The sequence below is a fragment of the Octopus sinensis genome, linkage group LG27 (genome assembly GCF_006345805.1).
Source record: "Octopus sinensis linkage group LG27, ASM634580v1, whole genome shotgun sequence".
NCBI lineage: Eukaryota > Metazoa > Mollusca > Cephalopoda > Octopoda > Octopodidae > Octopus > Octopus sinensis.
In genome coordinates this window covers 20719608-20734174 of record NC_043023.1, presented here as the reverse complement: position 1 = coordinate 20734174, position 14567 = coordinate 20719608, and the positions used below count along the sequence as shown (strand labels likewise).

Here is a 14567-nt window from a genome sequence, read left to right as displayed (position 1 = left end):
TATTATTATCATTATTATTATTATTATTATTATTATTATTACAATCATTTCCACTAAAGGCACAAGACCTGCCATTTGGAGGGAGTGGGGAAATCAATCACATCGATCCCTTCCCAGTGTTTCACTGGTGCTTAATTTATTGACCCCCAAAAGAACGAAAGGTAAAGTCAACCACAGACCATGCAGACGGACAAAATACCAAGAAGCATTTGGCCCAGCGTGCTAACAAACGTGCCAGTTCTCTGCCATGGTAGTAATCCTTTCTACTATAGGCACAAGGCCTGAGATTGGGTGGGGGCAGGGATTAGCTGATTACACTGACTCCCCCCTACTCAGCTCAACTGGTATTAATGTTATCGACTCCGAAAAGATGAAAGGTAAAGTCAACCTTGGCAGAATTTGAGCTCAGGAAGTAGGGACGGGTGAAATACCACTAGGCATTTCATTCAGTGCACTCTAACGATTCTGCCAGCTCACTGCCTTAATAATAATAATAACAACAATAATAATAATAACAATAATAATAACAATAGTAATAGTAATAATAATCCTTTCTTCTAAAGGCACAAGGCCTGAAATTTCAGGGGAGGAGACTAGTCAATTACAATGACCCCAGTGTTTCACTGGTAATTAATTTATTGACCCCGAAAAGATGAAAGCCAAAGTCGACGTCGGTGGAATTTGAACTCAGAACTTGAAGACAGACAAAATACTGCCAATCATTTTGCTCGGCATGCTAACTGTTCTGCCAGCAATAATAACAATAATAATAATAATGTTCCTACTCACAATACTCGCTGGATCTCTCTGTTCTCCTGCTCCTCTCCTTCCGTTCCCTTCCCGTTCCCCATCCTTGAGTTTCTTCCGCTTTGCCTTGTTTGTTGTTATACACACCAATGTCTGTCCTAGGGGACAACACCTGCAATGGGATACAAATATAAGTAGAGAGAGAGGGAAGGGTTGTAGGAATTTTAGGGTTCAAGAGAATGGTGGATGGAAGGGTGGCAGCAGTGGGAAACAGAAGACCCTTTATACAGTCAGAAATACAGACATGAAGGCCCTTAGTTGAGCAGGGGATCGTTTTTTTTTTTTAATTTACAACATGTTCCTTTCAATTGCAAAAAACCCTCCTTACATGACAGACGCTGAAGAAATTGCAACATATGAAGTAACAGGAAATTACCAGCTGCCGTAACTGGTGATGGGGGTGTCTAAAGAACCTGAGGAATCAGCGGGGTTAACCAACAGGTAGAGGGATCACTTACCATAAATACTATACAGGGGAATACACGCACCACATTCTGTCTACAGAAATTCATTCCAAGAGCAAGGCCCACCAAAACACACTGATTGAGGAAGTGTACCCTAAAGGGATAAGGGGCTGGGGACCTCATAATGATGCTAAAATTGTATCAGGCTGAGTAAAAAAAAGTAAGCAAGCAGCATTTTGAAACATGAAATCCATCCCATATATTTGAACAATGAGGAAGATTTCATTCATCAAAGTAATTACCATTATACATCAAGAGATTTTTGCCAACGAGTTCTAAGTTTGTTTCCTTCTGATAACATAAAAAGCTGGAGTTCTTGAGCTGATGAAACTCTTTGAATGCACTTTCAGCATCAGTTTGATTTTTGAACTCCTTCTCTCGCAGGAAAAATCAAGGTGCTTGAAATAGTGGTAGTCAGTAGGAGAAAGGTCTGGGGAAGAACTTAGTAGCCAGGATCCCTCAACTTCTGGAGTGCCATTAGTGAAACGTGTGGTCGAACATTGTCATCAAGTATGATTGGGCCTATTCTGGTTGACCAGTCTGGATGGAGGAGTTTGACCAGTCTGTGATGGAGGAGTAGTAGTTTTTCGTTCAATTTGTTAAATTTCATGGCAATATATTTCTGCAGTAATGGTTGTACTGGTTTTCAGAAGTTATAGTCAGAAGTTTATAGTGGATGAGTCCAGCAATACACAACCCCATAACCTTCTTTTTAAAGAACTCGGGTTTAGGAAGGTTTTTTGGTGCTTCATTTTGGTCCAACCACTGTGAAGAATGCTTTTTATTATTGTACACTTTTCACCACAAATTTCATATCTGCACATTTTCTGATTTTCATTCAAATCGTGTGGTACCCATCTGTCGAGCTTTTTAATTTTCCGATTGCATGCAAATGGTTGCAGGAAGTTTTCTGGATAACTTGAAGTTCTTTTGCCAGTTCTTGGGTGGGTGGATCTTTCTCCATAAACGGTCTTTAAACTGACGGTCATCGATGACAGATGGGTGTCCACTACTCTCAGGTCTCCACAGCAAAAATCATTTAAAATTTTCGAGCTGACCACTCACTGGTGGTCATTTCCTCACCAAACAGTTCGCTGATATCAGTAGCAGTTCAGTGTTTTTCAGCTGTTTTACGTCCCTTTTTGAATTTGAATAGCAAAACTGGTCGAATATCACACTTTTGACAGTTCCATTTCAAATTATTGTAACAGCGCGGTGAAAAAAATATCAATGTTAATTTATTGATGCATTTGGGCAAGTCTTTGTCTGTATTATTAGACAATTGCAAAAAAACAGGTTGAAAGAAAAAAATCTAAAAACCCTGCAAAAATCCTGTAGAAATTCTTCATGGTTCAAAACGTTACTTTTTACTCAACCTGATGGTTTATTTAGAAATAATATAATCAATAAATATATTTTTTTATATGAAGACGCCTTAGAAATAAAAATGATATTAGGAGGAGGAAGCACTCCGTCGTTACGACGACGAGGGTTCCGGTTGATCCGAATCAACGGAACAGCCTGCTCGTGAAATTAACGTGTAAGTGGCTGAGTACTCCACAGACCACGTGTACCCTTAACGTAGTTCTCGGGGATATTCAGCGTAACACAGAGAGTGACAAGGCCGGCCCTTTGAAGTACAGGTACAACAGAAACAGGAAGTAAAGAGTGAGAGAAAGTTGTGGTGAAAGAGTACAGCAGGGATCACCACCACCCCCTGCCGGAGCCTCGTGGAGCTTTTTAGGTGTTTTCGCTCAATAAACACTCACAACGCCCGGTCTGGTAATCGAAACCGCGATCCTCCGACCGCGAGTCCCGCTTCCCTAACCACTGGGCCACTGGGCCATTGCGCCTCCACAAAATAATATTAGGAGCTGTATTAATTACAATGATAACCATGATGATGGCGGGGGGTGGGGGAACAGTGACAAAAAAAAAAGAAGTCAAAGAAATTATCAAACACCAAACATGCAAAAAAAAAAAAAAATAGGCCCCTTACATCCAGTAAAGTGTATGTAGAATTTTTCTTGAGGAATGTTCTGGCAGTCCGTTCTCGCCAAGACTTGGCCGCAGCCACTTGTGATTCAACCTGAGGTAGCTGGTCAAGCCGTACTGGAATTGGACGTCCTTTATTGACCAGGTTGTCCAGTACGTCCAGATAGGGGTAGAGTTTACAGTTTTGCTGGAAGACATTTAGAGAGAGAGAGAGAGAGAGAGTGAGGCAAGTGAAATCAATCAATCAATCAATCAAAAGCAAAATCAAATTCGATGACTGGCGTCCGTGCTAGCAGGGTGCAAAGAACACCATACGAGCGTGATTACTGACAGCGACTAACCGACTTCCGTGCCAGTGGCACTTAAATGGCACCATTCGAGCGTGAAAGGCACTATTCAAACGTGATCGTTACTAGCGTTGCCTTCTGGCACTTGTGCCCGTGCTAGTAGGGTGCCAAGAGCACCATCCGAGCGTGATCGTTACCAGAGCAGCTAACTGGCTTCCGTGCCAGTGGGCACGTAAAAAGGGCACCATTCGAGCGTCATCATTACCAAAATCGCCTTCTGGCACCTGTGCTGGTGGCATGTATAAAAGGATTCAAGCGAGGTCGTTGCCAGTACCACCTGACTGGCCCCCGTGCTGGTGGCATGTAAAAGCACCCACTACACTCTCGGAGTGGTTGGCGTTAGGAAGGGCATCTAGAGCTGTAGAAACTGTGCCAAATTCCAAAACCAAGATGATCAACTTTATTGCCAGACAAGAAAATTTCTTAAACTTCGCTTCACGTTTCTACAGTTACCTCCCAACTTTGCTCAACAGTCATTGTCAACTGAGACCCTAGTGACCCTTTAGGGGTCCGTATCAAATTCTATCAGTAAAATTTAGGGGCAATATAATCAGTTTGCGCAACACACATAAGAGTTTAACACTGTTTTTTTTTTTCATACAATTACAAATACTATTTAATTATGAATATATAGGGACTGGCATGGCTGTACGGTAAAGAAGCTTGCTTACCAACCACATGGTTCCAGGTTCAGTCCCACTGCGTGGCACCTTGGGCAAGTGTCTTCTACTACAGCCTAGGACTGACCAAAGCCTTGTGAGTGGATTTAGTAGACGGAAACTGAAAGAAGCCCATCATATGTGTCTGTGTGTGTATATGTTTGTCTGTCTGTGTTTGTCCACCCCCACACCATCGCTTGACTTAGCAGTTTGGTAAATGAGACTGATAGAATAATTACTACGCTTACACACAATAAGTCCTGGGGTCAATTTGTTTGACTAAAGGCAGTGCTCCAGCATAGCCACAGTCAAAATGACTGAAACGAATAAAAGAATAAACAAGTAAAAGATATTTACTTTTTTACTTGCTTCAGTCATTTGACTGTGGCCATACTGGAGCGCTGTCTTAAAGGCTTTCAGTTGAAGAAATTGATCCTAAGACTTATTCGTTGTAAGCCTAGTACTTACTATATCAGTCTCGTTTACCGAACCGCTAAGTTACAGGGATGTAAAATCACCAACATCAGTTGTCAAACAATGATGTAGGACAAACAGACACACACACATACACATATATATGATAGGGTTCTTTCAGTTTCTATCTACGAAATCCACTCACAAGGATTTGGTCGGCCCATGGCTATAATAGAAGGTGCCATGCAGTGGGACTGAACCCGCAACCACGTGGTTGAAAAGCAAGCTTCTTACCACACAGCCACTTGAAATTTTAGCGCAAGGCCATTAATATTAGGAGTGGTAAGTTTAGGGTTAGTGTGGAGTCTAAGTCAATTACATCAACTCCAGTGCATGACTGGTACTTATTTAATCAACTCCAAAAGGATGAAAGGCAAAGTTGAACTCGGGACATAAATACTTGAAGAAATGCAGCTAAGAATGCTAACAACCCCTGCCAGCTCACTGCCCTAACCCTTTCACTGTGAACCCAGCTGCAACTGGCTGGGAAGTTTTTGGGCTCAAACAAGCAACCCAGTGAAAGGTGGATGAGTGTACCCATTCTTATCTAAACGTGAGTTTCCGCACAAATCTCGTTAGTACATTCGGGATTTCACTTTGTAAATAGTCAAGTTACAGTATCTCTCACACGGACGTGATATCTGAGCTGTGTGTATTTTGAGGGAGTTTTTTTTTTGCCCCCAACATTTCTTTATTTTTCAGCTTTTAAAATGGATAGGAGTTTGATGCTATCAAGTAGTGACTCTATTCTGAATTTAAGGGGCTTTCAACTGAAAACATGGAGAAATCAAGCAAATGTTAGCTTGTTTGAAGTGATCACTACAGAAACAAACCGTTACACAGAAAGTAAACAAACCAAGAAACAAAGATAGCTTGTGGTTTACCTGTATTTACCTGTAATTAGAGTCACTTTTGAGACAAAAGTTATGCAACGGAATTAAGAACCTTTTCTTCAATTGTGTTCCAAAAATCATATTAAAGATGTCGATAAATAAAAAGGTTAAAGTTGTTTAATGAACCCAGTCTAAAAACTTATATTTACGTGATACCTGTGCTGGTCGCACATAAAAAGCACCACCCGAATGTAGCCAATGCCAGCGCCACCTTGACTGGCACCTGTGCCGGTAGCACGTAAAAACCACTCACTACACTCACGGAGTGGTTGGCGTTAGGAAGGGCATCAAGCTGTAGAAACACTGCCAGATCAGACTGGAGCCTGGTGCAGCCGCCTGGCTTCCCAGACCCCGGTCGAACCGTCCACCCCGTGCTAGCACGGAAAACGGACGTTAAACGATGATGATGATGAAATATAGTAACCAGGGCTGTGGAGTCAAAACAAAAAACTTTGACTCCGACTCCGGTTCCTCTATGTAATTAAGTGATTGTGGCCTATTTTACCAACTCTGACCCCAACTACCCCTTAATTGTTTCCGACCCCAACTGCTCAGCCCTGGGTTGATCAACCTCAACAGGATGAATAGTTGACCTCGGTGGCATCTGAGCTTGGAACCTGAATCCTGGAAGAAATGCAGCTAAGAATTTTGTCTGCAACACTAACATCTCGGCCAGCTCACCGTCTCAATAAAAATAATGATGATGATGATGATAATTACCTCTTTGCTTTTGGTCCGCCACTCTTCCTGTAGTTAAAAACAAAATGAGATGAGAATTTATTGAAAATATCAGAGTTAAGACAACGCTGCTGAAAATCGGTCGTACTAGCACCGCCCCGATGGAGCAGCGAAAAACTTTATATCAGGTATTGGGGACAAAGAAAGGGCCGTGGATGCAGGGCAGGAGAAATTGACCAGATTTTCAAAAATGGTTTCGTATTCTATTTATTCCAAGTCAGAATATTAATTGTTGAGTTTCGGTGTTGGGTGAAGTGGATTTTTTGGCTGAACCCTAATTATAATTATACTCATAATTATAAAAATTATTGTTTAAGTTTACCGATAATGGTCCTTTTAACATGCCGAAACTACTTGGTAGAATTATTAATTATTAATTAATTCATTAATTTTACCCTTTATTATTATTGATTTTATATATATTGAGTCAAGTACGTCAACATCAAAATAAATATCAAATGGAAATTGTAGTTGTGATACCTGTGCCAGTGGCACGTAAAAAGCACCAACTGATCGTGGCCACTGCCAGCATCCGGTGGCACGTAAAAAGCACCCACTATACTCACGGAGTTGTTGGCGTTAGAAACACTGCCAGATCAGACTGGACCTGGTGCAGCCTCCTGGTTTCTCAGACCCCGGTCGAACCGTCCAACCCATGCTAGCACGGAAAACGGACGTTAAATGTTGATGATGATGAAACGTCTTCGAGCCAACATTCCCATTCCACACAGAGGGAGTGACTCAAGTATATTCTAGTACAGTGGTTCCCAGCCGTTTCCTTACAAAGGACCCCTTTTATTTAAATGAGTTCTCCCACGGACACCTTTTAATATGCTTATCCTTTATGTATGTGTATGTATATTCTTTTACTTGTTTCAGTCATTTGACTGTGGCCACGCTGGAGCACAGCCTTTAGTGAAACAAATTGTCCCCAGGACTTATTCTTACAGTGTCTTTTGCTGAACCACTAAGTTACAGGGATGTAAACACACCAACATCGGTTGTCAAGCGATGATCAGACACACACACACACACACACACGACAGGCTTCTTTCAGTTTCCCTCTTCCAAATCCCCTCACAAGGCTTTGGTCAGGTCTGAGGCTATCGTGGAATACACTTGCCCAAGGTGCGATGCAGTGGGACTGAACCGGGAACCATGTGGTTGGGAAGCAAGCTTCTTACCACATGAAATTTTGTAGTTCACAAACCCCTAGTACCACCTTTGTGAACCACTAGGTGTCCATGGTCCACAGGTTAGGGACCATTGATCTAGTCTTTTAGAGAGGTTCAACAGGTTCAACATATCGGCAGCCAGTGGAGAGTGGGGGGGGCGACATTTCATTTATGAAACTGGTATAAAAAGCATCCTGGTCCTCTGGTACCACAAAACCTCCTCGCAACACTATGGGTTAACGTTGGGCATCAGAAACTGGGATTCGATCTATTGCTTGTATGATTCAAGAATGTCAGCACAGAGTGTTTGGCAGCCGTGTTGGTGGATTTTCCAAGTTAGACCCCACTTCTGACGGCGTCTTAGGCTGACGTCTCGGGCATCCTGCCGAACGATCCCGGAGACATCCACCTGCCGACTGCAAGCCCTCAATATAGTCTTGACCCTCTTGGGGTGGTATCCTCGAAAAGACCGACCAAATAAGCCTCGCTGGCCTCCTGTAAAGCCATTACAGCAGAGCTCTGGAAACGAAGATCGGTCTTGGAGTCCTGAGCGATCTCACGAACGAGACGTTGGAAGGGAAGTTTTCTGATCAGAAGTTCAGTGGATTTCTGATAATTGTGTTCTCAAAACAACGCCATAGATTGGGATTGAACCTGGGGCTTCATCGTTGATTGTAAATCCATCTTCTTAGCCACCACTTGGCCGTGATGTACAAACGTGGAGACGATAAGGAAAGAGAAAGAGAGACTTACTTGGACAGCTTCTAGTTTCGACGTCCACTCTTTGGCCTTGTGTAGGGCCTCCTTCAGGGCAGACACATTCGGTAAATAAGCCTTTATGTCGTTAGCTTCTGCTATGATACTTTCAAGGGTTGACATTACGTTGCGAGGCCTGATCGAGAGAAGAGAAGACAACGGAGAATGGTGACGGAGGTGTGAGAAGGAGGGGGCTGGGGGTAGAAGAAAATGAACAAACTTTAGGGAAAAAAAGATGCATTTACTGCAGATGATGAAGATGGGAAAGGGGTCAAAATGGAAAAGTAAAGGAGAATGGTGACGGAGGTGTGAGAAGGAGGGGGCGGGGGTAGAAGAAAGTGAACAAACTTTAGGAAAAAAAGATGCATTTACTGCAGATGATGAAGATGGGAAAGGGGTCAAAATGGAAAAGTAAAGGAGAATGGTGACGGAGGTGTGAGAAGGAGGGGGCTGGGGGTAGAAGAAAGTGAACAAACTTTAGGAAAAAAAAGATGCATTTACTGCAGATGATGAAGATGGGAAAGGGGTCAAAATGGAAAAGTAAAGGAGAATGGTGACGGAGGTGTGAGAAGGAGGGGCGGGGGTAGAAGAAAGTGAACAAACTTTAGGAAAAAAAAATGCATTTACTGCAGATGATGAAGATGGGAAAGGGGTCAAAATGGAAAAGTAAAGGAGTCGAAAGACGAACCTTGCCTGTAGACACAAGCGTGCCTTTTCTTCCCACCTTTCACTGATCGTAAGTAACTCCTGAAGCTCGGCTATGGCCCGTTCGACGGCAGGGTGTGGCGCGAGCCCCACGCCTGATTCGATCAGCTTCCGCATCACTTCTAAAGTCATGTCGCAGGAATCCTGTGAAGTGTGTTTCACCTCATCGAGCCATCGGGCTTGCAGAAGCACCTGAAGGAGACACGGGGAGCAGATTACACAGGTAAACACACTATTTTTTTTTTGTTTTAGTCATTTGACTGCGGCCATACTGGAGCACTGCCTTCAAGGGTTTAAGTCATATAAATCGACCCCAGGACTAATTCTTTGTAAGCCTAGTACTTATTCAATTGTTCTCATTTGCCGAACCGCTAAATTACAGGGACGTAAACACCATCAGTCATCAAGTGATAGTGAGGGGGGGGGGTCAAACACACACACACACACACACACACACACACATATATATGTATATACGATGGGCTTCTTTCAGTTTTCGTCAATCAAATCCACCCACAAGGCTTTGGTTGGCCCAAGGCTATAGTAGAAGACACTTGCCCAAGGTGCCACACAGTGGGAATGAACCCGGAACCATGTGGTTCATAAGCAAGCTACTTACCACACAGCCACTCCTATCCCTATAGATGACTTATTCTTTGTAAGCCTAGTACTTATTCTATCGGTCTCTTTTGCCGAACCGCTAAGTTACGGGAACGTAAACACACCACCATCGGTTGTCAAGCGATGTTGCGGGGACAAACATAGACACACACATATATATATATGCATATATACGATGGGCTTCTTTCAGTTTCCGTCTACCAAATGCACTCACAAGGTTTTGGTCAGCCCGAGGTTATAGTAGAAGACACATGCCCAAGGTGCCGTGCAGTGGGACTGAACCTGGAACCATGTGGTTGGTAAGCAAGCTACTTACCACACAGCTATGCTATTTTGATGGAAGATTTTAATTTGAATCACTTTCAGCAGAAAGTTTATGTCATCAGGCGAAGGGCGGCCAGAAGCAGGTTGGCATGAAAAGGTTTAATATGCCACCAACCAGGCACGTACCATCAGAAATTACTCAGGGTAGGCACTTGGTGACGGTTATGTAGTAAAACACACAAAAAATAAACGAAACCTGGGCACTCGACTGAGTTGAAGGCAGATTTATAGCACGTAAGGAAGATGGTGTTGTAGGAGTTCTGTGTGTAGTTTTAATACTGAGATTAAAAGGCATGAGTGAATCATGCCTACCTAATCATCATCATCATCATTGTTTAACGTCCACTTTCCATGTTGGCATGGGTCGGACGAAGGCTGGGGAACCAGATGGCTGCACCAGGATCCAATCTTGATCTGGCAGAGTTTCTACAGTTGAACGCCCTTCCTAACGCCAACCACTCCGAGAGTGTAGTGGGTGCTTTTTAGGTGCCACTGGCAAGGGGACCAGTCAGGCGGTACTGGCAACGACCACGCTCGAATGGTGCCTTTTACGTGCCACCGGCACGGAAGCCAGTTACCTGCTCTAAAAAGAAATAAAATATTTTGCCTTTTATGCATAGTAATCAAAGTAACCTTCATAATTTTATTGAATTAGGGGCATATTTTGCCATACAAGGAAAATGTTACTATCAATCTATTTTATTCAGGGTAGGCAATACCTACTTTGCCTACCCAGGCAGCATGTCCCTGTTTAACCCCTTAGTGTTCAGATTATTCTATCAAACATAATGCCTATTGATTCCCATTGATTTGAATTAATCATGCATTATCTCATATCTTCAAGACCTTTATGGTGTAATTACTTAATGTAGAATAACATTGTAGGGTAGGTGTGAGAGCCTGGATCTGGCCAGTTTGAACATAACACAGATTAGCTCTTTTGGCCGGATATGGCCGGTTTAAATACTAAAGTGTTAACCACCATTCCTCGCCAGCCCCATCAACTATATCAGGACAAGCTGCTACCATATGTTTAACGAACTTACCTGCTTCAATTTGGGAATCTCAGGTAAATCAACATCAAGTGTTATTCCAAAATCCATAAACTTCTCCAGTTTTTTGGAATCAAGACTCTTCTCGGCGAGAGCAGCCTGGACTTCAGTCTGGAAGTTAGTGACTTTATCCAGTAATTCCTGAAAGGAAACAAAACAGACAAAAAAATTATAGATACAAGAAGTATCATCATCATCATCATCATCATTGTTCGACCGTGGTCGAGACAATGGAATTTACCATGCTACGCCAGACTTCACGGTCCATCATAGCATCACGGAAGTCCTGTTGCTGGATGCCTGTATCCCTGGAGATTACATCAGGGTAGGAGAGTGTGCACCCTCTGGTATTGCGAGTAGATGGCTTCCAGAGGAGAAGAGTAGAAATTACCTATTTTTCAGCTCTACAACAATGTCCAGCAAACTGGACTCTCCTACCTTTCCCAAGAGATGATACAGGTGGTAGTTTCCCATATATTTGCATTCATCATCATCATCATCATCATCATCATTGTTTAATGTCCACCTTCCATGCTGGGATGGGTGGGATGGTTTGACAGGAGCCGGTGAAACTCCAGACTTTCTTGACTGTTTTGGCATGATTTTAACAGCTGGATGCCCTTCCTAAAACCAACCACTTTACAGTGTGGACTTGGTGCTTTTTACATGGTACAAGCGCAGGTGAGGTCAGTTTCGGCAAGGTTTTAACAGCTGGATGCCCTTCCGAACACCAACCAATTTACAGTGTGGACTTGGTGCTATTTACGTAGCACAAGCGCAGGTGAGGTCAGTTTCGGCAAGGTTTTTAACAGCTGGATGCCCTTCCTTACACCAACCACTTTACAGTGTGGACTTGGTGCTTTTTACGTGGCACAAGCGCAGGTGAGGTCAGTTTTGGCAAGGTTTTTACAGCTGGATGCCCTTCCGAACACCAACCACTTTACAGTGTGGACTTAGTGCTTTTTACGTGGCACAAGCACAGGTGAGGTCAGTTTCGGCAAGGTTTTAACAGCTGGATGCCCTTCCGAACACCAACCACTTTACAGTGTGGACTTAGTGCTTTTTACGTGGCACAAGCGCAGGTGAGGTCAGTATTGGCAAGGTTTTAACAGCTGGATGCCCTTCCGAACACCAACCACTTTACAGTGTGGACTTGGTGCTTTTTACGTGTCACAAGCACAGGTGAGGTCAGTTTTGGCAAGGTTTTAACAGCTGGATGCCCTTCCGAACACCAACCACTTTACAGTGTGGACTTAGTGCTTTTTACGTGGCACAAGCGCAGGTGAGGTCAGTTTCGGCAAGGTTTTAACAGCTGGATGCCCTTCCGAACACCAACCACTTTACAGTGTGGACTTGGTGCTTTTTACGTGGCACAAGCGCAGGTGAGGTCAGTTTTGGCAAGGTTTTAACAGCTGGATGCCCTTCCGAACACCAACCACTTTACAGTGTGGACTTATTGCTTTTTACGTGGCACAAGCGCAGGTGAGGTCAGTTTTGGCAAGGTTTTAACAGCTGGATGCCCTTCCGAACACCAACCACTTTACAGTGTGGACTTGGTGCTTTTTACGTGTCACAAGCACAGGTGAGGTCAGTTTTGGCAAGGTTTTAACAGCTGGATGCCTTCCGAACACCAACCACTTTACAGTGTGGACTTGGTGCTTTTTACGTGTCACAAGCACAGGTGAGGTCAGTTTTGGCAAGGTTTTAACAGCTGGATGCCCTTCCGAACACCAACCACTTTACAGTGTGGACTTGGTGCTTTTTACGTGGCACAAGCGCAGGTGAGGTCAGTTTTGACAAGGTTTTAACAGCTGGATGCCCTTCCGAACACCAACCACTTTACAGTGTGGACTTAGTGCTTTTTACGTGGCACAAGCGCAGGTGAGGTCAGTTTCGGCAAGGTTTTAACAGCTGGATGCCCTTTCGAACACCAACCACTTTACAGTGTGGACTTGGTGCTTTTTACGTGGCACAAGCGCAGGTGAGGTCAGTTTCGGCAAGGTTTTAACAGCTAGATGCCCTTCCTAACACCAACCACTCAGCAGAGTGGACTTAGTGCTTTTTACATGGCACAAGCACAGTTGAGGTCAGTTTTGGCAAGGTTTTAACAGCTGGATGCCCTTCCGAACACCAACCACTCAGCAAAGTGGACTTAGTGCTTTTTACATGGCACAAGCAGAGGTGAGGTCAGTTTTGGCAAGGTTTTTACAGATGGATGCCCTTCCGAACACCAACCACTTTACAGTTTGAACTGGGTGCTTTCTGCGTGGTACCCGTACTGACAGGGTCACCAAGACGAAAAAAAAATTTTCAAGAGGGGAGGGTGCATTGGAGGAGGTGATGAAAGGTTATAATGAGGCAGAAAGACAGAGACGGGTGTCTGGCTGTAGAGGAAGTACAAGGTTACCCAGCTGGAGCAGGAATGAAGAGAGAAACAGGTGCACAACTGCAAAGGAAATACATGGTTACCCAACCAGAGGGAAGTGCAGGAGGGGAGAGAGAGAGAGAGAGGTTGGAGACAGCAGGATAAAGATGGTGGAAAAATGCCAGGCGTACTCGCAAGGATGGTTAAGTAACGGAAGAGAGAAATATAGATGTGGCAAGTGCCTGGGAATACCCTTGAGGTCCCAGATATACAAACACACCTTGTATCTTATACTGGTTTCACTCATTAGATTGTGGCTTGGGAAGTATACATCATCCTCCTCATCATCCTCATCATTTAACACGTTGTCTCCCACACATCCTACCGGTGGGTCATGGTGGTATGTTAGCAAGTCCCACCCAACCCACCAGCAGGCTGCTTTTCAATTTCTTTCCTATGGGCTTTCTGAGAGGTATGGTATAGTGTAAAAACATTACGTCACACATGTCAAAATTAATTAAGGTATCGTATTGGGACCCTGGGATAAAACGTAAAACGAGGCTCAGGTGTCAACGTGTTAAAGTTGATTTTGCCATGCTGGCATGGGTTGGACAGTTTGACGGGAACTGGCCAGCCTCATCTCTCTTTTGTCATGGTTTCTACAACCGGAGGCCCTTCCTAACGCCAACCACTTTACAGAGGGTACTAGGTGCTTCTACACAGCACCCACAACATCAGGATCACTCAGCTAAAAAGGGATACAGGAGGACATACCTGTTTGCAAGGACAACAACGATTTTACTTAGGCTGACGTGTCATCTCAAGCAAAGTAAACCGCAACGAGTCTCAATCCCTTGATGCCCCCTTCGTGACACCCAACATCTGATATACAATAAAACAAATAAATAGCTTGCGAAGACCTGTTGGGGCAAGTGAAATCGAAATCGAACCAAATCCTATGACTGGCACCCGGCCGTTGCCAGTGCCACTGGAATGACTCCTGTGTAGGTGGCAAGTAAAGAAACACCGTTTCGACCCTGTGCTTGAGGAGACCTACTGAGTCAAGTACATCAACATCAAAAATCAATGGAAATTGTAGATGTGATCCCTGTACCAGTGTCACATAGAAAGCACCAACCTATCGTGGCCGTTGCAAGCCTCGTCTGGCACGTGAAAGGCACCCACTACACTC

General features: G+C 43.9%; 1 protein-coding gene across 1 annotated transcript in view; it reads right to left on the bottom strand.

Annotated features, from left to right (window-relative positions):
- The window catches only part of LOC115225095 (lysine-specific demethylase 5A-like), a 139116-nt gene that overhangs the window by 13509 nt on the left and 111040 nt on the right, over window positions 1-14567 (bottom strand). The window contains 6 exon segments of the mRNA XM_029796019.2: window positions 790-879; window positions 881-919; window positions 3271-3453; window positions 8306-8444; window positions 8997-9205; window positions 11005-11151. Of these exon segments, the coding sequence (XP_029651879.2) occupies window positions 790-879; window positions 881-919; window positions 3271-3453; window positions 8306-8444; window positions 8997-9205; window positions 11005-11151 (807 nt within the window).